Here is a 24,469-nt window from a genome sequence, read left to right on the forward strand (position 1 = left end):
CATTACATGTGTTTTTGCCTCATGAGTTGAAGACATGAACATGTGAACAATAGTTGTAGTGCTATTCTAAGTTTTGCATGCATCTACACCTTTTTCATTTTCATGCTAACTCAGGAAAAGCCTATAAATCTCATTTCGGTTTAGTTTGGTTTAATTTGATTATATTTAAAGAACTAAACCAGTACCAACTTGCTGGTTTGGATTGATTTGGTTTTCGAGTTTCTATTGAAGTTTTATAGAGGGAAAAACAAAACAAGCTTAGCTCATAGGAAATTAGTATATGTTACTCCCTTCATTCTTAATTTAAGTGTCAACTTTATTTTTTTGTGTATTTATTTTCACAAATAATTTTCTACTTAGCAAATCAATATAAGCATTAACTTTCTTTTTTCAATCATAAGGCCTAACTTAACAAGCAAGAAAAAATAAATTAATGAAGTAATTAAAGAGAATAATTATCAGAGAATAAATTAATGAAGTAATTAAAGAGAATAATTATCAGAGAGTAGATATTGTCATTTCTAAATTAATGATATGCCTTTTATTTAAGGAATTTTATTCTCAATACAAAGTTCATTTCCAACAAATTAAAATTACAATGAGATTACCTAAAATAAATTGATAATGAATGAGCTACAGTTAACCAAGGCATTATTTTTGACCGTCTCAAGATTGTTACATTTGTTCTGTCTCGGTTTTAGTTAAGTATTTATTTTTAAATATTTACTTCATAATTACTGCTATCAAGAGTAATTTTGTAACTTGCTTTTAAATTTTTAAAATTATAGTATATTTCAATGATTTCCTTAGTTAAGTAAATATTTAAAAATAAATACTTAACTAAAACCGAGACAGAACAAATGTAACAATCTTGAGACGGTCAAAAATAATGCCTTGGTTAACTGTAGCTCATTCATTTTCTTTTTCATTGCTCGAGTTATTTTTTCATATATATATATATATATATATATATATATATATATATATATATATATATATATATATATATATATGTATATATTCTACATTATCTACCAACTCAACAATTGACATCTACTTTTTAAATTCAAAGAAACTTGGCTTTTGCACTGAACAAAACGTCCTCTCATCAACCTCAATATACAAAATCAGCTAAGGCGGCATTCCAAAATGACATCAAACATCACAGTCATAACTAGAAACCTACCATATTTGACTGGAAAAATCACATAATGTTTGAATAATTATTAAGGACAATCAAAGGGTTTTTTTCCTTTTCTTTTTTTTTTTAAAAAAAAAAGAAACAAAAGCTACACTCAAATGGCCATTAATAAGTTATCCTGTTCTGTCATCCGCAGACTGATTCACTAACAATTCTTCAAAAAATGAAAAATCAAAACCCCGCCATATGTGTGGAGGAGACGAAAACTTTCGAATTATTTAAAAGGGCTGCAATCTCCAGCCTTCCCTGTAGTTGTGCACATTATAGTTTATCTAACGATTTTCTACTTATCAACTACTTCAATGAGAGTTGTCTCATAGTCACTGGGAGCCACAAATCCATGAAGATTCATCACAGTCGCAGCTACATTGGCCAGCCCACCGTCGGGAACGTCATTTCTGAACCTGACCCCAGGGGCCAATCCAGGACCTCCAATGGCAATAGGCACCTTAACAAGCAAGGCAGAAGTATTAGAAAGTTGGAACCAAAATTAACCTTGTCATAGGAATGTTTTTAAGAGATTACTCGCTGTTTTTAACATGGATGCCTATATTTTAAGACATCTGTTTAGGTTGTGATTAACATTAAACAATGAATCTCTGCCTTATTAGTTATTACCCGACAAAAATTAGCTAGATATTCAACAAATTCACTATTCATGTAAAGCGGAGAATTGACCAGCTAGAATTTGCATGACTTACCGGCTGAAGGGTATGTGAAGTAAGAATCTGAATCTTTCCCTCCTTGTCAAGAAGAGGCTTTCCCGATTTGTCTCTCTTGACCATGTCCTCTGCATTGCCATGGTCAGCAGTGACGACATAAATTCCACCTACTTGTTCAATTGCATCAAGAATCATCTGCATAACAAATGCACATACACATTAATTAATACAACTGATTAACTACTCGTCTTCACAACTATCTTGTTCTTTCTCCTTTTAGCACAAATTTATTTCTTGCAGTAATTACCTATTCAGCACTAGCATATTAAAAACTAAATGCAACAAAAGAAATATTCCTGAAGACAGAGAATCAGTTAACCAGTCATGGATTAACTCCTTGTGCAATTTTACACCTCTAACTCATCCATGAAATTCCCACCCAATATTTACCCCACAACCAATCATACCCTTAATGTCTATTGTGGTACAGTGACATTTATAGTGGCGGTGTGGGAATTAGGGACAGCTCTCACCTGCTTCCCTTCAATTGACCAAATAATATGCCAAAGAAACAGAGAACAAAATTGGATAATGAAATTTGATATTGAACATGGCCTTGCCATTTTAAGAGAGAAATAGACAGAAGATACTTTTCTCACATGAATAGCTCTTACCAAAAACACTGTTGTGCCAATTTTACTCGCGATACTAAAAGCCCTATATAGTAACATGGAGTTCTCAAATTTCCAGCGAGGGTACAAAAACAAATAACAAGCTGTATTTACAAAAGTGCTCCAGCAAAATGTGTTCCGCAAAATTTGAAAATTAATCGTCATGCGTACCTTCACTGCTTCATCAGCAGCCTTGCAAGCCACAACTGTTGCTTCAATATCACCTGTATGCCCCACCATGTCACCATTTGGTAGGTTGACACGGATCTGTGCAACACATAAGATAGAAGAATAAGTGGAAGTTTAATAACATCGCAATATATCGGAGTCACTTGATGATTCATTGTTTACCTGATCAAATTTCCGACTAAGAATGGCATCCCTAGCCTTTTCAGCAATCTCCAGTGCCTTCATTTTTGGTTGTACATTGAATGTAATCCCAATGTCACTAGGAATTTCCACATATTCCTCCAGTTGTTTATTAAAATAGCCAGAGCGGTTTCCATTCCAGAAGAATGTGACATGACCAAATTTAACAGTCTCACTGTTGAAAGAGATTCAAACAAGTCAACACGATTATATTTAAAGCTAAATCCAAACTTCTGAATAGTGGTTTATTAATATTTAAAGTAGTCACAGCTCACCTGCATGCAAAAGTCCTAACACCATTATGCACCAAGAATTCACCAGAAGTCCTGTCAATTTCTGGTGGAGAAACAAGATAATGACTGGGAAGCTTCAATTCACCATCGTACTGAAGCATTCCAGCATAGCGAATCTTGGGGAAACGGACTCTATCAAATTTATCAAAGTCTTCGTATTCAAGAGACTTGGCAATCATAACCATACGATCTGCCCGGAAGTTGAATGTAACAACTGCATCACCATCAACAATTGGTCCAACAGCCTTCCCATTATCATCAACAATGACAAAAGGAGGCAGGTACTGATCATTGGCTTTTGGTTCTGCTCTTAGTTTCTTGACAGCTTCAAGAGCACTTTTAAACTTATGAGGGGCTTCGCCAAGAACTTGAGCATCCCACCCTCGTTTCACAACATTCCAGTCATTCTGCAGTTTGTTTCAAAACCATTAGTACAAGAGAGAGAAGGTAAAAAAAGAAAAAGAATAGATGCAAGTCAAGCATATCTTTTGTAAACAAATACAAAATGCTTATGGCTCATAAAATATTTTTATTTTAATCTTATATGGGTATTGAAAGATTCTTGACTTGACCAAACTGAAGGGCAATGTTATGCAGTACCTCATATCGATCCATTGTAACATGCATACGACCCCCACCTGATGCAATTCTTGCATCAATACCCTTCTCACGCAACTTGGCAAGATCATTTTCAAGAGTTTCTACAAATCCGACACTTGAGCCATCCAAAACATCACGACCATCTGTAAGAATGTGTACGCGGACTCTCTTAACACCTCGCTCACTAACACCTTTAAGCAACAACTGCAGAAAAATTGCTTAGTTAGAAAGGATAAACTTCACACAAACATGGCAAAACAAATGTTCCAACCCCCCAATCCTCACCTGCAACTGATCAAGTCGGGAATGGACTCCACCATCACTCAACAACCCAATGAGATGCAATGTGCCATTGGCAAAACTTTCCTGTATGTACTTGAAGCCTTCTCCTTCATAAATTTTTCCAGATTCAAGAGCAAGGTCCACAAGCTTGGCACTAGAATGAACAATAAACACCACAAAATTCCAATCCTCAGACAAGTTAGGAGAACATTTTAACAAGAAAGGCTAAGGATTAAGGAGTACACATAAGAAAGGGAACACCAAAAGTAAACATCTGAAAATTCTAAATGAACCAAATATTTAAGAATACAGAGTTCCAAGTCAAAGTAATATACAATTAACCGAAAAAACCATCAAAGGAAAACTAGGCAATAGATGACAACAGCAAAGTTCAATTGTTTTCAAGAAACAAGAACGTTTAACATTTCTAGCTGGTATGAATCTAATAGTAACAGTCTTAAAGAAACTCCAGAAAACCAATTCCTTATGAAGAAACCAGTAGGTTAAATAAAATGGCAAGAAACATCTGATTGCTATTAGTCTATTACTTTTAACCACAAATACAAAAAGCCTTACCCTTGAGCAAAGATGCGGCCAGCACCAAGAGCATTGTGACCGACTTCACTGTTGCCCATGTCATCCTCTGTAGGAAGTCCCACAGCAGTACCATGAGCCCTCACCAATCTCCACCTTTCAGGTGCACCCTACAACAACAAAAACCAACCAACCCCACCATTCATTTCCATTTCTATCTCATGAATAATCATACAAATCCAACACATTCAATAACACCAGTTCAGAATTTCCAGTTAAATAAAATTCAAATCAAGAGAAGGCCTCTCACCTACCAATGACAAGGTTAAAAAAAAAAAAAAAAACCTAGGAATCATGACAATACATGAGCAGAAAGTGGATCAAGCAAACATACACACCCCGAAAAGGGGGACCAATCTTAGATCTTATCATTATATGAATGAATATATCATAATATATGCAAAAAGAAAAAGATTTCAGATTCCACAAAAGGGTGCATATACCATATAGTATCTATATCTATATCTATATATCTACCTTTTTGAGGGAATCCATGGTTGGAGTTTCAGCGGTGTGGATACAGTTGTACTGATCAGCGTTGGCCTCACCCCATCCATCCAAAACCACCACAGCAACTGGCTTTCCCTTTGGCAGCTTTGGGTGATCAGCCAATTTCCACTTGGCATCTGGGGTGCTTCCCATATTCCTAACACAATAAAAAAAAAATCAATTTTTTTCATTCTCTCTTTAAATTTTAGATCCAAATCAAATAAAATCACTCCAAAACATTTCAGAAACCACCAGTAACAGCAACAACAACAACAATAATAGTAATAACAATTCATAATCTATCTTATATTATGGATTAAATTAAATTAGATTAAAATAAATGAAATTAAATGTTAATGGAGATTACGAGTAGATAGATGGGAATAACAGAAGAGAGATACCTGATTTGTGAGAGAGTGACGGAGTGAGTGAGTAAGGGAAGGAGGCAAAAACAAAGAAGAGATATGAAATCAAATGAGGTTAGGTGTAACTGTAAAAAAGAGGTGGATGATGCGTTAACCTAACTGAGCAAAACCATGTGTTGCGTATGCAATTGGTTAGATATAAATACTAGTGGCATGGAAGAAACAAACTTTTCTATTTATTCATTTAATTATTTTAATTGAAATGGAGACTAGTGTCTTCTAATTAGTGCTTTGTTAATAGGTTGGCGTGGAACAAGGCATAAGCATCTCGTTCAGCATCATTCTTCACGCTCAATGTTTTCGCTTTCTTTTCTTTATTTTAATTGAGAAACAAGAGTAAATAAATAATAAATAAATAGTATAAAAAAAAGTATTTAATTTGAAGTTTTGATTTTTGAATATCAAAAGTTTATGCCAGTATTATAACTTAATTCAAGTGGCACTAGATCTTCGAACAGTTTTGAATTTCGATTGTTCAAATATCTCTATTTAGCACAGCATATTGAACCGAGTTAGAATTTAAAAATTTAAATATTTAAATGAGGTTTAATTGGAATTGAACTTGATCTAATAAAATATAAGTTTTCTTATATGGACAATGATATTTGTAAATAATATGAATAATAAATTTTAGAATTGGCTCAATAAAATAAAAAAATATTTTATTTCAAATTATTCCCTAAATCCTAGTTTTTATTATTCAAATTTTGACTATTCTATTTCTCCTCCTCACATTTTGACTATTGAGCAGCCACACTCAAGAAAACTCTATTAACGGGGCTGCAAACTAAACCCTGGCAACCTCGCTGCAAACTGAACATTCGGCGCTACCCACATGCTTCTCCCGCAAGCTTTGGGGTCGTCCCTTTACGGTGGTCGTGCGCTACTACCGTCCTTTTGCGCCCCTGGCTCACGCCACCGTTGAACGTCGGTCGTCGCCAAGGCCCCGTTTGGTTCATGTCCATGTCCACTAGAAACATGGACACGGTAGAACGTGTACACTGTTTGTTTGTTGAGACACAAAATTTTGATGGACACGCTTATACACAGATGTGCATAAAATACATGTATTTTGTGTATCTCCTTCAAGCTGTGACACTGAGACATAACCCATAAGACACAAATTTTTTCAATTTTATCCCTGGTAATTTTTTAAAATTCCAATTTTATCCCTTACCCTATTTTCATAACTCTCTCTCTTCTTTTCCAATTCATTCCACCTTCCAACCTCTGTTCTACCCTGCCTTCTCCTTCCACCATTGTCACCACCACCACTATCGGTGTCGCCACCGCCTTCTTCCTTTGTCCGCCTCTCTTCCTCTCTTCTGTCTTCTCTCTCTTCTTCCACCGCTGCCTTCATCTCCCTCTCAGCGTTGTTGCCGTCACCATCGTTGTGCCACCTCTCTGTCACCTTCCATCATCCCATCGTCATGTCGCCTCCAAATTTGCCTTGGTTCGCCTTTCTTCTTCGTCGTTTGTGACGATATTTCTCTTGCCTCGCCTTGCCTCTAGATTTACCTTCACTCACCTCCGTTGCCTTTGTTGGTTCGTGCCGGCGTTGACGCCTCTGTTGCCTCTCTCTGTATATAGATCTGTCTTCACTGCCTCCATATCTGTTTTTCAAATTGTGCTTGTTTCTTGTATTTTATTTTTCATTATTCTTTTTCATTGGATATATTTTGTTCAAGTTTCTTTTTTTTCTTGGATCTCTGTTTTAATTTTTTATATATAAAAAAATTATTGATTTGATTATTCGATTAAAGATTTTGATGATATTTCATAGTTCTTTAGATTGAGACTGAAAAATTAATGGCAGTGATGGTGGAAAGCAATGTTGGTAGTGGTGTTGCATTGATAGGGATAAATATGATATTTGGTTGAGATCAATGTGTCTTGTTCATCATTACCAAACATAGCAAAAAAATTGTGTATTCTATGTCTATGTCTTATTGTGTATTTGTGTCTCAAAGACACTATCCAAACACTGCCCAAGAGCTCCCGGTTGCCATACTTCCGCATGCGGCATCGCACTGTGTCGCACCAAATGCCGCCCAGAATGCCGGATCTCCTTCACGCCGCTGCTGGTTTGACGTGAACGTCCCCCAACGCCAACGTTCTCTCTGCCTGATCGCTGCTGCCAAAGGTCAGTAATTGGCTAGATGTTTATTTAATTAATAGTTGTTCATCAATGGATTTAGGATAATCATTCGCACACTTATTGAATCGAACATCCAACAATTCTTAACAATACAAGACTAAACCGAGTTGAAAAGAATAACCATCCAATTAGGAATAGAAATAACCATCTGCATACCCATTGAATGAACATCCAATTAGAAATAGAAATAACCATCCGCACACGGTGAGGCTGCGATGGGACCTGCACAGCCGGCAGCAGGTAGGCAATGGGAAGGAGGATGCACGGGAATGCTGCTCGGCAGCGTCAGACCGGACAGCAAAGAAGTGCAATGGCGTCGGCAGGATGACTGTGAAACGGAGATCGCAAATTGAGAATAAGAGGTTTAGCGTGGTATTGAAAATAACTGTGCCAATTGTGATTTGGTTTAATTGCAAATCTTTATTTTTTAAAATTTAAAATCTGAAATGAAAAATAATTAATTAATAATCTTATTTATTATTTTAATTTTAACCCTTAGTTAAACGAACTAGTGAATTAACCACTAGAAATTCATCTCACTTACCAACATGGTTTATACTTTATTCCAAATTGTGAAATGAATTGGGTCCGGAGTTATGGTCCAAGCCTTCTGAATTATTTCTTTGGACATTTATAAGATGAGGCTGGATGTTGTTTAAAGAACCTATAATATCTATGTAGCGCGTGTGAATGTGTTCTGTGAATGTATAAAGCATGGGTAAAAATGACTATTAAAAATATATAAGGTACTTCAATGATATTAAAGTTATCAGGTATTTTAATAAAGATGTCGAAAATTATATAAAAATCACTTAAAGTGCAGATATATTTATATAGGTAAAATATAAATTACAGATCAAAGTTTAAAAATATGCTTACGTGGCAAAATATAAATCATATATTCTAAAGTCACACTTTTCATTTAAAACCGTAACTCTTTACAAAGAAAAGCGTCACTTAATGGAAAAAAGTAAATTAGAAGATTTAAGAGAAGAAATAATTAAATTATCAAAATTAATAGATAAAAAATTAATGATTTTAACCAATGTTAATTGTAATGATACCGAATTCTTAAAATTAATACAAAATACTTTTTCTCAAAATCTTTATTTTACTATAAGTTTTATTGAAGGACTTCAAACACCTGAAAAAACTTATTTTTCACACGGAATTTCTAAAAAATGCTACCATAGAAATAATTCCCCACATCTTTATCATACTTTTAACCCACAATTAAATTCTATAGTAGATATGCTTGAAAAAATATTAGTATCCATAAAATTTCAAAGAAATAAGGAAAAAGAGAATCCCAAAGAAGAAAAATTTTCAAAATATAATCAACATAACAGACTTAAAAGTAAAACCACCATTGAAATTATGAATATTGAAGAAAAATTAGAAGAAGTTGCAATGCTTTTTAAACAATTAAAAATGGCTCAAGAAAATAATATTATGGAACATAGTTTTCAAATAGAAGAAGAATTAGTAAATTCTGAAAATATAGAAAATGATGAACACATTCTAGATTATTCAAGTGACGAAGAACCAGCAATTCCAATACAAGTAAAAAATGAAACTGGAACATCTAAGGATAATCAATCTCAATTTAAATGGAAAACAGGTTTTGATAATTATGCTTTTAAAAAAGGGTTTATAAATAAAGATTCAAAATATACAAAAATACCATCAAAATACGTTTCTAAAATCCAGGAAATGGAAGGAGAAAGAATGCTTGACTTAGACTGTAAAAAAAATGAAAAAGAAATTTTAAAAAATTGGTTGAATTCCTTTTTATTAGAAACTTTTACTAATCCAAAGTTTAGTGATTTGTCTGGAAGAGATATTTGGAATTACATAGGGTTCATACTAAAGGAACTATAAGAGATTATATGACATCAATAGAAAACCAAATAATAGAAGATTTAGCAACAAAAACAACAGCTTATGATAAGATATTATATATAATGATGATTCTATATAAAGAATTTTTTGGAAAAAATATTATAGATCATAGACAAGAAGTCTATAATAAAGAATATCAAGAAGCAAAAAACCATTTAGCTAATATTCAGATATATGATCTATGTAATGTGGAATCTTATATATGCGAATATAGAATACATTATTACAAATTAAAAGAAGAAGATAAAAATCATTATCTTAGTATGTATATAACAAAACTTTCATATCCTGCTAATGAATTTATAATGGGAAGATTTATAAGAGAAATAAATAGAGGGACAGTTGAAAATAATTTTGGTGGAGCAACCTCTGCAATAAGAGAGGAAATAAAAGAACGTTGTATGCAAGAAGCGACTCAAAAAAGATTTGCAAATATAATTAGAATTTGCTGTCAGGATAATGAAGAAATACTCCAAAAATATGATTTTAATAAAAATGTTCAAAGAAAAAGAAAATATCAATTTAGAAAAAGAAAATACTATCCAAATTGGAGAAAAAAGAGGTAACTTTAGAATAAGAATTAACAATAAAAATAAAAGAAAAAAAATGACTATTGCCCGAATAAAAAAGAAAATTGCAAGTGTTGGTATTGCCAAGAAGAAGGACACTATGCAAATGAATGTCCCAAAAAGAAGGATAAAAAAGATCTTACTAAGCAAACAGAAATTGCTAAGTCTTGTTTCATGGAACCATTAGAGGAATCTGATGATAACTTAGACTATATTTTTGAATATGTCTCAGAAACTGTAACACCCTACCATACAGAGTCTTATGCTTAAGTCATAATTCAAAGATGGCAAGGTATTACGACCTCAAAAATTAAAAATTTAGTACGTATAGTAGTATGAATGATTGATTATAACAAGGAGCCTTTGTAGAAAAAGGGGTAAACAAAAATCGCAACTCATAAGCGCAACACTCCGATCGATAACGTAACGAACAAGGATAAACCAACGCGAGATTATATATATACAAGGAGTGTCAAAAACAGGAATATCAAGACTCAAGATCCAGCTGCGAAGATAACCGGTCTGAGCATAGCAATATATACATATGATAAAAATAAGGAAAACCCCAAAGGAAACCCAAAGGGACACAAAAACATAAAACCTATTCTCCAAAATCTCCCATAAGAGGAGTCATCACAGTTTGTATTATTTAATGGAGATAAAAGTACCTAAGCAAAACATATAAACCAAAACATAGCCCCGAGAACAAAGGATCTTCGCAAATCTAGAAGTCCCCAGCATGCCTCAGCGGAAAACCTCATGTCCTGCATCTGAAAACCACAAAATCCGCATGGGTGAGAACCAAAGGTCCCCAGTATGGTAACAGCTTCCACATATATAATACATAATAATAGAGGAAAGCCGAAGGCAATCCTAGAACTTCCCCCAGATAATATCAAAGCTTATAAACAAGCTAAACCATAAAAGGGCATATGACTAAAGATCCTTCAGTCTAACTAATACTTTCCTTTCCAATTCCTTCAAACCTCCCAACCACCAGCAGGAGTATAATGTAGCAAACACAGTTATATCAAACAAGGAATATACAATTAAGAACAATTAAGGCATTTAGACAATTAGCAAGTAATATGCAGTCAAATAGGCAATCTCAAACAATTCATATAGTATGCATATGATGAATGCCTGTCCCTAGTGGCCGATGATATCATCTGTCGGTTACAGAGCCAACCCGACAAGTCCTGGCAGTTAACCATTGGACTGTCCCTCTGTCGTGTCTCCCCAACTTGAGTTATACTCAATATAAACTTGATCATAATCATGATCCATATCCATCACCTTCATTGGTGAATATTTATGGGGGTGAGCTCATCCGGGGCTTTCACAGTGCCCGGCCACCCTGACGACATAGGGTCAAAAGAGCTTCAAGTCTCAACCTGGAGCACGTGGTGGCTAGCCACAGCTTTCTCCCAGGGAAACTCTCATCTCCGATAATGGAAGTGCAACATTCACAATTCATTCATCAGCATATATATGCATTTATTCTTAGCCATAATCATGGCTCCGCCGTAACACGGCAATAATCCAGCCATCCGGCTCATGGTTAAATCCATAACCAGCCACCCGGCTCACGGTTAAATCCATAACCAGCCATTTCATTATCAATCACAGCCTTTCGGCCCATGGCATAACAAGCACTTCCACCACCATCCTCCGCCTCTCACATAATCATGCTTGATCCTCATTGATCATTCATTTTTTTTCCTTGCTTCACTCGCAAGTTACCACATTCACTAGCTCCTTTTCTAATAGCTAGGCATATCATAATGATTTAAGACATAAGTGGTGAGATCAGAGGCTTAGTAGTATGAGATTTGGCTTTTAAAACTCAAAAATCAACTTTGGGATGAAAACAGGGTCACGCGTACGCGCACTCCACGCGCACGCATGGATGGCCTCGAAAACTCATCGACGCGCAAGCGTCATGCACGCTAACGCGTGGATTAAAAATTTGCCAATCGACGCGCACGCGTTAACCACGTGTATGCATGGGTGTTCTCGTGCCCCAGGCACAACACCGGCACAGTTTTGGCATAACTCTCTGGAAAATGGCTGGGCATTGGGTGCAGCACAATCGGCGCGCCCGCGCACATCACGCGCACGCGTGGATGGCGCTTTCTGGAAGAACGGCGCGTACGCGCCAAGTGCGCCCACACGCAAGGGGTCATTCTGCTAAAAATTTTTCTAAGTTTAAAAGCTGCAGAATTCACAGATTTAAACCCCAATCTTCCAACAGACATAATTTCCTCATTTTAAATCGTTTTTCACCCGTTCTTCGAACGGCATGGACATCCCGGATCCAATTTCGTTTCTAAATAAATTTGACACAAAACAGAGATCCGTAGTCCAAGTTATGTCCCGTCAAAGTATGCCCAAAAATCATATTTTTCATACAAAACCACAAAGTGCCATTTTCAAAACAAGCCATTTCCAACTCATTTCAAAATTAATCAAAACATGCCAATTTCATCCCTTTTCTTTGAAATCAATCAAAATATATCAAATTCAACATCAAGCCTCCTCAACTCACACATTGACACTTTACCACAATTTACCAAAATCACTATCTCATCATTTTAACCCACTTCACCCAAGTGGCTCAAACCCAAACACATTGACATATCATATACTCTTCCTCATGCCAATTCTCAACAACACCAATTCCAATAAATCATCATTGTACACAATTAATATCGTACTCACCATCAACATATTTCAACCCACAATTCAACCATAACCAATCAACAAGCATATATTACAACATGTATATTTCTCATACATCATACCATCAAGGCATCATTAATCATCATCACATATATGACCACATCATATATATCAATCATTCAACAACATCAATAATTCAATGCCTATTTTAGGGCCTCTAGCCTAAGTATTTCCTACCACATTACATATTAGATACGGAAACCGAAACCATACCTTAGCCGATTTCCCAAGCTCAACCGGAGCACTTCCAAATCACTTATCCACAAGCTCTCAAGGCCTTAACACCTCCAAGAACGGATTTTTCACCACTAATTCCCTTTTTCAAGCTTTTCAAAATCACCAATCAAGCTCCAATATTCACACATACACAACCTAAGCCACAACCATCATACCCACACACAACATCTCAATACCCAAACATCATAGAACAACAAATTACACTAGGGTTGAGAATCTTACAACATCCAAGGTCCAAGGAGATAAGATTAACCTTCTCCTTCAAGAGAGTTGGGTCCTATAACATCAAAGAGCCCAAAATCTCAACATTTTTGCTCATAAAACTCGAAAACAAGGCTGGAATTTCGAAGAGCAAAACGTGGCTTACCTCAAGATTAATTGTATGGGTTTTGTAGAGCTCTCCGCGGTGAACGCGTGGCCGCAAACGAAGCGGCGATCGGAGCTCTAGATCAAAAGTTATGGTGGTTTGAAGATCAAGTGAGAGAAAGAAGTTGAGAGAGAGTTCTTCCCTTCCTCTCCACCATTTCAGCGTGTTTGAGTGTGTTGTGAGGAGAGAGAGTGCTGAAAACTAGGGTTTTGGTTTAGTTTAGTTGGGCCAAGGGCCCACTTTGGGTCCGGTTGGCCCGGTTTGGCCCGTTCGGTCCAATCTTGGTCCGATTTCTATAAAATTGGTACCGAAATTCTCGTCTCAATCTCCTCTATCACTTTTAGCCATAAAAATAACATTTTGGATTTCTAGAATAAATTCTCATTTATGGGTTAATTAGCCGTTAATTAACCGGGTTTTACAGAAACAGACTCAGAGATTGAGTAATAATGCCACATTTATTACTATAAAAATAACAGAAAAGTTTATAAATGCTTTCATAGATTCTAGAGCAACACAATGATTTGCTAGTTCAAATATAAAACTTGATTGGAAAAAATTAAAAAAATCATTAAGAGTTAGAATAGCTGACAAATCAATACATAAAATTGACCAAAAAGCAGAGATGGCTGAAATTTTTATTCAAATTATAGGTTCATTGTTCCATCTATATATATGTTAGATTCTGGAATAGATTTTATAGGAAATAACTTTTTAAAGCTATATCATCCATTCATTCAAGAATTAACATATATAGTTTTAAAAGCTCCACACAATTCTTCAACAAATCAAAAATCAAAACGTATAAAAATACTAACTACTACTATAGATAAGATCTTAAAATTTAAAATATTTTCTATATTAGAGACATGTTATTTAAATTTATACTTTCAGATAAATATCCCAAAAAATAATCTTGAAATAAAGATAGAAGAACTTTTGGATGAAATTTGTGCTGAAAATTCTTTAGATATTAAAAATAAAAATAACGAATTAGTAAGTATTAAATAAAAAGATCCTACAAAAGAGATAAATGTTCCAAATAAAATTCCTTATTCCGCAAGAGATAGAGAAGAGTTTTCATTAGAATGTAGAGATCTTTTGGAAAAAGGAATTATAAGATTAAGTAAAAGTCCTCATGCGGCTCCAACCTTTTATGTCGAAAACAATAATGAAATTAAAAGGGAAAAACGAAGAATGGTTATTAACTATAAGAAGATGAATGAAGCAACTATTGGTGATGCTCATAAACTTCCAAGAAAAGATTCTATTTTAGAAAAAATCAAAGGAGCAACTTGGTTTTCATCTCTTGATGCAAAATCAGGATATTGGCAACTTCGTTTAGACGAAGAAACAAAGAAATTAACTGCTTTTACTTGCCCAACAAAAGAATCAACAAGTGTGTTGCTCTATGAATGGAATGTATTACCATTCGGATTAAAACAAGCCCCAGGTATTTATCAAAGATTTATGGAAGAAAATCTAAAAGAGTTAAATGAATTTGTTTTAGTGTACATTGATGATATACTAATTTTTACAAAATAGGATAAAGAAGATCATCTTCAAAAATTATTAATAGTTTTAGAAAGATGTAAAGAAAAAGGATTAGTTCTTAGCAAAAAGAAAGCAAGGATAGCAAAACAAGAAATAGAGTTTCTTGGATTAATTCTATCCACTCAAGGAAAGCTAAAACTTCAGCCAAATGTCCTAGAAAAGGTAAATTTATTTCCTAATAAAATAGAAGATAGAAAACAATTACAAAGATTTTTAGGGTGTATAAATTATATTTCTGATCAAGGATTTTTAAAGAATATAACAGAATACACTAAAAGTTTATTTCCAAAAATAAGTACTAAAAAAGAATGGAAATGTGATGAAAAAGACAATATGCAAATTCAAAGGATTAAAGAATTACGTGAAAAACTTCCATAACTTTATATTCCAGAAGAAAATGACTACTTAATAGTAGAAACAGATGCTTCAGACATAACCTGGTCAGGATGTCTAAAAGCTAAGAAAGCTATAAAAAGTTTGGAACAAGAAAAAGAATCACTAGATTCTAAATATTCCCCAAAGGAATTACTTTGCAGGTATATTTCAGGGACTTTTACTCCAACAGAACAGAGATATACCACTCATGAAAAGGAAACTCTAGCAGCAATTAAATCTCTTAAGAAATGGAAAATTGATTTACTACCCAGAGAATTTACATTAAGGACAGATTCAAGTTACCTAACAGGTTTCATACGATATAATTTAAAAGTTGATTATAATCATGGACGATTGGTAAGATGGCAATTATTTTTGTTACAATATCCAATAAAAATTGAATATATTAAGGGTGACAAAAATGTTATTGCAGATACGTTAACAAGAGAATGGAGTTCGTCTACAACGCATTAGATCAAGAAATTCAAAAATATGAGCAAGAACTCGAAAAATGCAAGCATTGCCAGCAAATAAGAATACAGATCCAATCTCTCAAGAAGGCCATCGAAGCAAAGAAATCAACACAACAAGCAAAACCATCAGAGTTCAGCCAGCTAAGCATGGTGGACAAATCAGGTGAAGAAAAAATTTCGGAAAATAAAACAATTGCTGAAATCATTAAAAAATCCACCCAAGATAAAAAATATTATGTAATTTATAATGGCCCCATGAAATGAATATATGATGCCTGGGAAAAAGCAGCACCATTCACACACCAGTCAAGGATAATTTATAAAGGAGAATTTTCAACACTAGAAGAAGCAAAGGAATCATTCAGGGAATATGAAGCTCTTCATCCAGAACAAACTCTAAAAAGAGCAGATAAAGCTCCGATTCAAGCCCAGAGAATAGGAATAATGAGAAATATTCCTACAAGAGCTAAAATCAAGGAAAAGAAAAGGGTATATAGATCAAATCTCAGAGAAACCCTTAAAATAGTCCTAAATTGGACTGAAGAAAAAAGGGCAATTTTGGGATATTATCCTATTGCCAAAGAACAGCTAACAAAGCTGGTTATATTTCCAGATGCTTCCCCATTGAACACATATCAGTTTTTCCAGTATGGATTAATTGATACAATTTTAATTTTTAATGATCTAAAAATTATTAGTGAGTTTCCTGCAGGATTCGTTAATGCAGTAAAGAGATTTAAAAATATGATTGACAATGTAAATCCAAGGGATATATCCCTAAAATTTACGAATAGTCAACCTATTTTTAATGAAGAAGAAGAATGCTTGGTTCCAGCACATCAAGTAATATTCATGTCCGTCTTCCCAGGAAATTTTCAACCAATTGATCAAGTTCAAGATTTAACAATCTACAGTCATGAAAGTAGACTAGCCAGCACACTAGCAAGGGTCTTTGAAAGAACTCAAAAGATAACAAGGGAATCTCACACAAGAATCAATTATAAAAGCAGAAATACTCTGCTTGTGTCCAGTAAAAGAAATGAAATTGAAGAAAGAGAGATGAGACTCTTGGTAGAGTTTGAATCTGCATTCTACAATCTATCCGGACTCTTAGAAAAACTCTCTGAAGGGATAAAAAGGAATCTCTGCTATTTGATAAAAAACAGAGAAGACCACAAGTGTCAGCTGTGTGTCTCAGAAATATCTGAAGAAAGCAATAATGAAATGGGATCCACCCACATGATAAAAGAAGAAGACAGCTCATCCACCCACATAAAAGAAGAGGACAGCGCATCTGAAGCATCTCTCGACATTATTGCATAATGACGTAAGCGCTTAGGTCATAGAGCACCAACAATGTAGCTAGTGCAAGATAATAAACAATGACGTAAGCAATGACGTCATAAGAAGAGTAAGGATGGGAATTGTCCGTCAGACCCAACCATTATAAATAGATTGCTTAGGCAATTGTAGAAATCATCAGACAATAGAAAGTAGGAGGCTAAGAGTACTCATATGCTAGGAGAGCAAGGAGGAAGCTGCCGAGGCGATTCTGTAGTCTGACAAAAGAATTCCCTTAGGAAAAATAGTTTTAAACTCCCCTCTGGAGTTAATATCTATCATCTCCCCTCTGGAGATAAAAACATCTTATGTAAAATATACTAAATAAAGGAAGTTTTCTCCAGAAAGGTACGCCTTTATCCTAATCTCTTAGTTATGAATTATTTAGAAAGTTTAGAATTAACGGAAGAATCTGATTATTATAGATTATCTGCCTTATTAGATAATGAAAAATAGGCTGTTCTAAAAACAGAATTAAATCTCAAATCAAATGAAAATTTTAATAAACAAAATCTTTTAAAAGAAGTTTTTAATAGAAAAAATATAATATACTATGAAAAAATTCAACTTGAAGCCCCTATAAAGATAAAATCCGCCAATGGAAAACTTGAAATAGCTTTGATAAATGATGAAGAATTGAGTAAACATATTGAGAAAATTAAGGATCAACAAAAAAGATCTAAAATTGGATGGATTTATATTAGTATTATACAAGTCTTAATCAAATCTACATATATGAAAAGAATTAATTCACCAATAAGCTTAGCAATCTGTGATAAAAGAATTACTGATAACCCAATAGATCAAATAATTGGAATTGTTCATGGAAACTTGGTAAATGTAAATGTTAAATTCAATGCCCATCTTGGATACGCTATATCTTTATCAACTGAAAATCTTGGAAGATCTATAAGCTTAGCTTATAAATTTCACAGAAAGAATCTAATGGAACAAGATGATGAACCATTTTCAATTACATATGCAATAAATTATGCTTTAACAAATAGCCATCATAGTATAATATTTAAAAACAGAGAAAGAATTTATGTTAATGAATTATTTCAGAAAATTGTAAAAACAGAAATACCAAAATATAAAGCTATTGAAAACCCAATTCTATTATTAAAAGAACCATCAGGAAAATTAGTTTCATCGAATTTTCAAATAAGAGAATCTAAAATTAATAGCCCTTTAAGTTTATCTAAGTTAAAAATTAAAGAAGAAAATTCTGAAATAAAAGAACTAACAAAAAAGGTCGAAAAATTAAATGAAACCCTAAACACTAAATTATGACAATAAATAAAGAAGAAATATATGTAACTTATCAAGACAAGAAACAAGAGCTATTTGAAAGAAAAAATCGTTTGAATTATTTACAGTTTTCTGAAATAAATCAAAGAGCATTTGAAGCCCTAAAAATAATCTATGACACGTTGAAAAGAGAAGTTGAAGAGCTAGAGAAATTAATAGAATCTCTAGAAAATAGTGATGAATCAATGATAGAGTTTGCAGAAATTTTAAAATAAATAATGAAGCATAAAAAGATTGAAAAACCAGAAAATAAAATAAAAAGAAATAGGACGAGAAAATTAAAAGGTAAAATAAAGGAGTATAAAAGGAAATTAAACAATCTTCAGATTGAAATTGATGATCTTATAATAAAAAGGATAGAAATAAGAATAAATATAAACAAGTTGGAATTAAACTTAAAAAATTTATAAATGCCTGGAAAATCATATTATGACTTAAAAAAATTAAAGCTGTTGAAAGAAAAAATGGAGAATGAAATTGAAAAATTAAACAGATATTTAGAAACAGGAGAAAGTGTAGAAATAAAAGAAGTTATTGAGGATTTGAAAAATTATATTAAAGAAAAAGACAAACAGATAAAAAATTTTATATACAATAATCCATGCAAAAAAGAATATTATAAACTAAAACAAGATTGAAAAGTTATAAATTAAAACTAGTAGAAATGGTCAATACTTTTTATCAAAATCCTTTAAATAAAGCACCTATACAAATTATAAACTTATTCAAAGTAAAATACGAAGAGTTAATAGAAATTTCGAAAAAGAAATTAAAAGAAAAGTCAAAGTTAAAAAATTGGTATCAGAGCCAAGTTAATGATTAAGGGTAACACTTTCTCTTTAAACAACACTTTTAGTGATATGTTTTTAAATCAACAAACAACCATAAAAGACAAAAAATCTATACATCTACATATGTATATTAGATGGACCCATTTATATATAAAGGTGTGGATATAAGTGACCATTTTTTAGTGGATAGTTCAGTTGTAAGTCGTGCAGCGATTATCCACCTTTACTATAGAGATGGTTCTGCAAAATGATAGGTTACTCCTCCTACATGTATTGAATCTATGAGCGTGAAAATTTCTTGTTTTTGTCAGATAAATTTAATAATTTTTAATCTTATCTATTACATCACAAATTTATATACATTATTTACTCACATATCTAAAATTTTTAAGAATTTTTATTTTGATATTGGCAATATTCGAATTCAAATACAATATATTAAAAGACATGCTAATATATCATCTTAACTAGACTTTAACTACCATAATTGTTTCTTGTTCGAAATTATTGTTGGAGCTTCGTAACTGCGGGCTTCTTAATAACTCTTGAGTTTATTTAGGAACAATAATATAATATATTCAAAAAATTTTAAATGTTTTAAAAATATTTATTTTAGAAGTTAATTTCAATTAATATATATTATATATTTTTATAATTAAAAACAACTAATAATAATAATAATTAATAATAATAATATATGCACGCATCTCTTCTTTCTATGATTCAAACTTCAAAGTACTTCAGAGTCACGTGCCCCAAATCCCACAGAAACGAGCACACGGGAATTCTGTGGAAGAGGAACCACAGTAAAACTACCAAAACTTTAGAATTCTAGAAGTATGCGTGTCCAATATCCGTGGGTTTGTGGGTTTTTTTTTTAAATAAAAAGATCTCTTATTTCTCCAAATAAACATGGATATTAAAATATACCGTTTATGTATTTAATTGTGCTTTTACAATTTAAAAAAACAAAAATGAAAGGATTCATTTTTATACTTGGTACCTATAAAAACGAGGCAAATTTTTAATTAATTTTCGTATTCTGTGCCAGCAAAAATTTTAGCTTTCTAACACAATCAAATAACTTTTTAAGACATAACTTTAATCATAAAAAGGTTATTTTTATTCTTTTTAAAATTAAATTCAACTCTTAATTTTTAATACAATTAAAAAATCTTAATTAATCCTGTAAGATAGCATTTATTTTGCGAAATTGAGACTGAAATTAAAATTGAAAGACTGAAATTCAGTATTATATTTATTAGTCTGGGATTAGAATTAAAATTTTAGTCTAGGGATATAAAATTTTAATCCCTTTAGTATTTTCAAAAAATGAAGACACAAAAATAAAAGAATATAAGCGTGAACAGAAAGAGCAAAAAAAAGAGAGAAAAATGAAAATTGACATGAGTGTATTAAATGATTATTTGAAAATGAGTATTATTTTTTTACTTTGAGATTGTCAAATATATATACTAGGCTTGTATACAAGACTTTACATAACAGATTCTTGATAACTAATTTTTACATGTGACACTCTAATATCCCCCCACAAACTCAGGGAGGCTTAGTGGACAACCTGAGTTTGCTCCAAAACTTCTCAAATAAGTAACTGGAGAGAGGTTTAGTGAAGAAATCTGCTATTTGCTCACTGGAAGGAATGTGAGTGACTGCTACTTGATCCTTGATGACTCTGTCTCTATCAAAGTAAAGATTGAGTTCAAAGTGCTTAGTGCGATCATGGAGGATTGGATTATATGCCAACAGCACAGCGGACATGTTATCACAGAACACAGTAGGTGATGTACGACACGATTGCTGAATTTTGATTAGTAGATTCTGAATCCAGATCAACTCTGCAAATACAGCTACTAGCGTGTGAAATTTTGCCTCTGTAGAGCTGCGACTGACAGTAGGTTGTTTGCTGTACTTCCAAGAGATAAGATTCGAACCATAATAAACATAGTAACCAAAAATAAATTTGCGATCATCCATATTCGCAGCTCAGTCAAAATCTACAAAAGTAGTTCATCTTAAGTCAGTTAGTCAGTTGAAGGATAAAATTCTAAGCATGTGTTAATCATACCTGCCAAGTAACGAAATACTCGCTTAACTGCATTCCAATGTTCTAGCATGGGATTAGCCATAAATTGGCTGAGCTTGTTTACCAAAAAAGTAATGTCAGAGTGAGTCACAGTCACATATTGTAGACCCCCAGTATAGATCGAAAGAGAGTGGGATCTTCAAAGGGAGTACTAGTGTTTGCTGTTAATTTAGAATTGCTAATCATAGGGGTGTTCATGGACTTAAAATCTTGCATCTCTGATTTAGATAGAAGCTCAAGAATATACTTAGATTGGTTCAAGGTGATCATGTTACCAGAAAAATGAAGGGCCTCAATTCCTAAAAAAAATTGATATCACCAAGATCTTTAAGAAGAAATGTAGAATGTAATTGTGGTAGTACTTTTAATCAGAATTATCATTTCCTGTTACTAACATATCATCTACATAAATTAAAACATAAATAATAAAAATTGGTTAGAAAATTTAATGAAGAGAGAGGGATTAGACTTGGTACACTGAAAACCAAAGTTTCTTAATGCAGCAGTAATGGTCATATACCATGAGTACATAGGCCATAGATTGCTTTATTAAGTTTACATACTAAATAAGAATTTAAGTGGGAAAAACCTGAGGGTTGACTCATATAGACAGTTTCATATAGCATGCCATTAAGGAACGCATTATGAAAGTCGTATTGTTTGATTGTCCAACCTTTAGAAAGGGCTAAGGTTAGAATCAAACGAATAGTCACAGGTTTAATCACGGGTGAGAATACCATATCAAAATCCACTCCAACAATTTGGTTAAAGCCCCTTGCCACTAATCTGGCTTTATGGCGAATAATATCACCATTTGAATTTTATTTGACAGCAAATATCCATTTGTAAGAGATGATATTCTCATTTGGTGGGGCTTCCACTAATGTCCAAGATTAATGATGGACTAAAACTCGATATTCTGTCAACATGGCTTTTTTCCAGTGTGGTGATTGAAGAGATGTTTTCATACTCTTAGGAAGTATATATGATGTAGGTAATGTCTGAGCTTGAAGTATTTTTGGTTTAAAGTGTCTAGTTTTAGATCTGGTAAGCATATTGTGTATATTTGTTGGGTTTGTATGAGAAATAGAGAAAGGGAGTAAGGGTGCATGGATCTCTAATGTTATTTCATTTGTAGAATTGTTATAATTGGAAGGCAAAGGTTGTATGTTAGCTGCTAAAGATAGTGGTTGAGATGAAAGATGATTGGGAGGTAGAGAAGGAATGAGATGAGCAAGTGTGAGAGTAGTAGGGGGTAATGTATAAACTTATGGCAACAATTCTGAGATTTGTGGAGTGCTAAAGTTTTGTGTTGATTTAGAGAAGAGGGAAGTATAAGGGAATTGTGTTTCATCAAAGACAACATCCCGAGAAACAAAGATGCAGCCATTTTGGTTCATGCATTTGTAACTTTTTTTAGTTGTGTTGTAACCAAGGAAGATGCAGAGCTGTGATCTGGGTTCAAGCTTGTTGTGATCTGAAGTGCAGTGATGGGTAGCTCCTGTGTCAGCATACTATGATTGATCAGCAATAGCAGATGGTGTGGCTAGCATAGCTTTAGGATTGTGGAAAGAAGGTGGTGGTGGTAATGCTGTGTGAATGAAAGAATTGAGAGTATGATTTTGAGCATGAGAGTAATTTTGATCAAAGGAAAAGTAGCAATAACTAGCTACATGTCCCATTTTACCATAAATTTGGCACTGGGGGCGATTGTTGGTTCCCCAAGAACCTCTGCCACCATAAGAATTCCTGTCACCATGACCTCTTCTTCCAAAGGGAGCTCTTCCAAAGTTATTATATGTTCCGCAAGCAGGATTAGAATATGAATTTGTTGGAGGAGTCTGTTGTTGGTGAGAGGTTGATTCTTGAATATTAGTAGTTTGTGACAGGTTAACTTGAACCATAGATGATTCAGATTTCTTGAATCTGTCAATTATTTTTTCTTGTGCCATCAATAATGCCTCAAGATTTAAGATAGAGTATGGAGGATCTTTGACAGTGTTCATCGTGATAAACGAATGATATTCTTTGCTGAGGCCATCAAGGATGACATTGGTGTATTCTTCATCAGAGAGTGGTAAGCCGATCGCAGCCAATGAGTCTGAGAGCCTTTTGATTTGAAGAAGATAATATGACGTTGAGGCTTGTTTCTTGACTGATCGTAGTTGCAGTTGCAATTGTCGAGCACGAGCTTTAGTATGAATTCTGCTCCATATCTCATGAGTAAAGTGACACCCGATTACTCTATGTTTGAACGAGTCGTCCGTTGAAGTAAATAACCAAGAGGTGACATTGTAATCATCAATTCTCCATGTTATGCATTTCTTGGATTCTTTTTTATTGGCTTCATCTGCAGGATTATCATAGTGTGGAGAAATTTTACCTTGATCCAGGTGATCTTCAAGTTCCTGCCCGCAGATTGAAAAGGTTGCAAAATGTCTCCAGGTCAAGAAGTTGGTTTTACATAATATCTCAACTAGTGGAATGTTGAATGGTTTATCCTTGGAATTTGATGAAGTAGAAGCTACTGGTGTTGATTCAGCATCATCATCATTAGTTTGAATACTTTCAAGTTGAGCCATGGATCTTGTGCGCTCTTGATACCATAAAGGAATATAAGCGCGAGCAAAGAGAGCAGAGAGAAGAGAGGAAAATGAAAGCTGATATGAGTGTATTGAATGATTATTTGAAAATGAGTATTGTTGTTTCTGTACACTGAGATTGTCAAATATATATCCTATGCTTGTATACAAGACTTTACATAACAAATTCTTGATAACTAACTTTTACATGTGACACTCTAATAAAAATACTGAAATTTTTTAAAGATGGAGACTGAAAATTTAACTAACAGTTTTTTTTCAAAAATACTCTCAATTCAAATTAATAGTTCCAACTTTTTCCTTTGTGCTAATTTCTTCCGTTCTTCTCATCTCCTTCCTTTGTCAAACGCAAGTGT

The 24,469-nt window shown here is 33.5% G+C and overlaps 2 protein-coding genes and 1 long non-coding RNA gene across 4 annotated transcripts; all 3 read right to left on the bottom strand.

The window, feature by feature from the left end:
• Window positions 1-1,171: 1,171 nt before the first annotated feature.
• LOC112797274 (2,3-bisphosphoglycerate-independent phosphoglycerate mutase) lies at window positions 1,172-6,020 on the bottom strand. Of its 2 annotated transcripts, XM_025840125.3 has the most exons (10): window positions 5,563-6,020; window positions 5,150-5,318; window positions 4,655-4,782; window positions 4,082-4,232; window positions 3,797-4,000; window positions 3,179-3,603; window positions 2,886-3,078; window positions 2,706-2,801; window positions 1,903-2,058; window positions 1,172-1,649 (listed from the first exon to the last, which is right to left on the bottom strand). In XM_025840125.3, exons 2-10 carry the CDS (start codon window positions 5,312-5,314, stop codon window positions 1,485-1,487), a joined length of 1,683 nt encoding a protein of 560 aa, XP_025695910.1. In that variant the 5' UTR covers window positions 5,315-5,318; window positions 5,563-6,020; the 3' UTR covers window positions 1,172-1,484. The 2 variants fall into 2 exon arrangements, with proteins under 2 accessions (XP_025695910.1, XP_072092061.1); XM_072235960.1 differs by lacking the exon at window positions 4,655-4,782 and having other exon boundaries at window positions 4,082-4,303; window positions 5,116-5,318; window positions 5,563-5,697.
• Window positions 6,021-10,655: 4,635 nt separating this feature from the next.
• LOC140184475 (uncharacterized) lies at window positions 10,656-13,744 on the bottom strand. Its single transcript, XR_011881377.1, has 4 exons — window positions 13,562-13,744; window positions 13,417-13,471; window positions 13,171-13,329; window positions 10,656-10,985 (listed from the first exon to the last, which is right to left on the bottom strand). It is a non-coding gene; the product is annotated as an uncharacterized lncRNA (long non-coding RNA).
• A 9,280-nt stretch (window positions 13,745-23,024) lies between these two features.
• Window positions 23,025-24,092, bottom strand: LOC114927582 (uncharacterized). The gene has a single exon (XM_029297623.1). It carries the CDS (start codon window positions 24,090-24,092, stop codon window positions 23,025-23,027), a length of 1,068 nt encoding a protein of 355 aa, XP_029153456.1.
• Between the last annotated feature and the right edge of the window lie 377 nt (window positions 24,093-24,469).

The sequence above is a fragment of the Arachis hypogaea genome, chromosome 4, assembly GCF_003086295.3.
Source record: "Arachis hypogaea cultivar Tifrunner chromosome 4, arahy.Tifrunner.gnm2.J5K5, whole genome shotgun sequence".
Classification (NCBI taxonomy): Eukaryota; Viridiplantae; Streptophyta; class Magnoliopsida; order Fabales; family Fabaceae; genus Arachis; species Arachis hypogaea.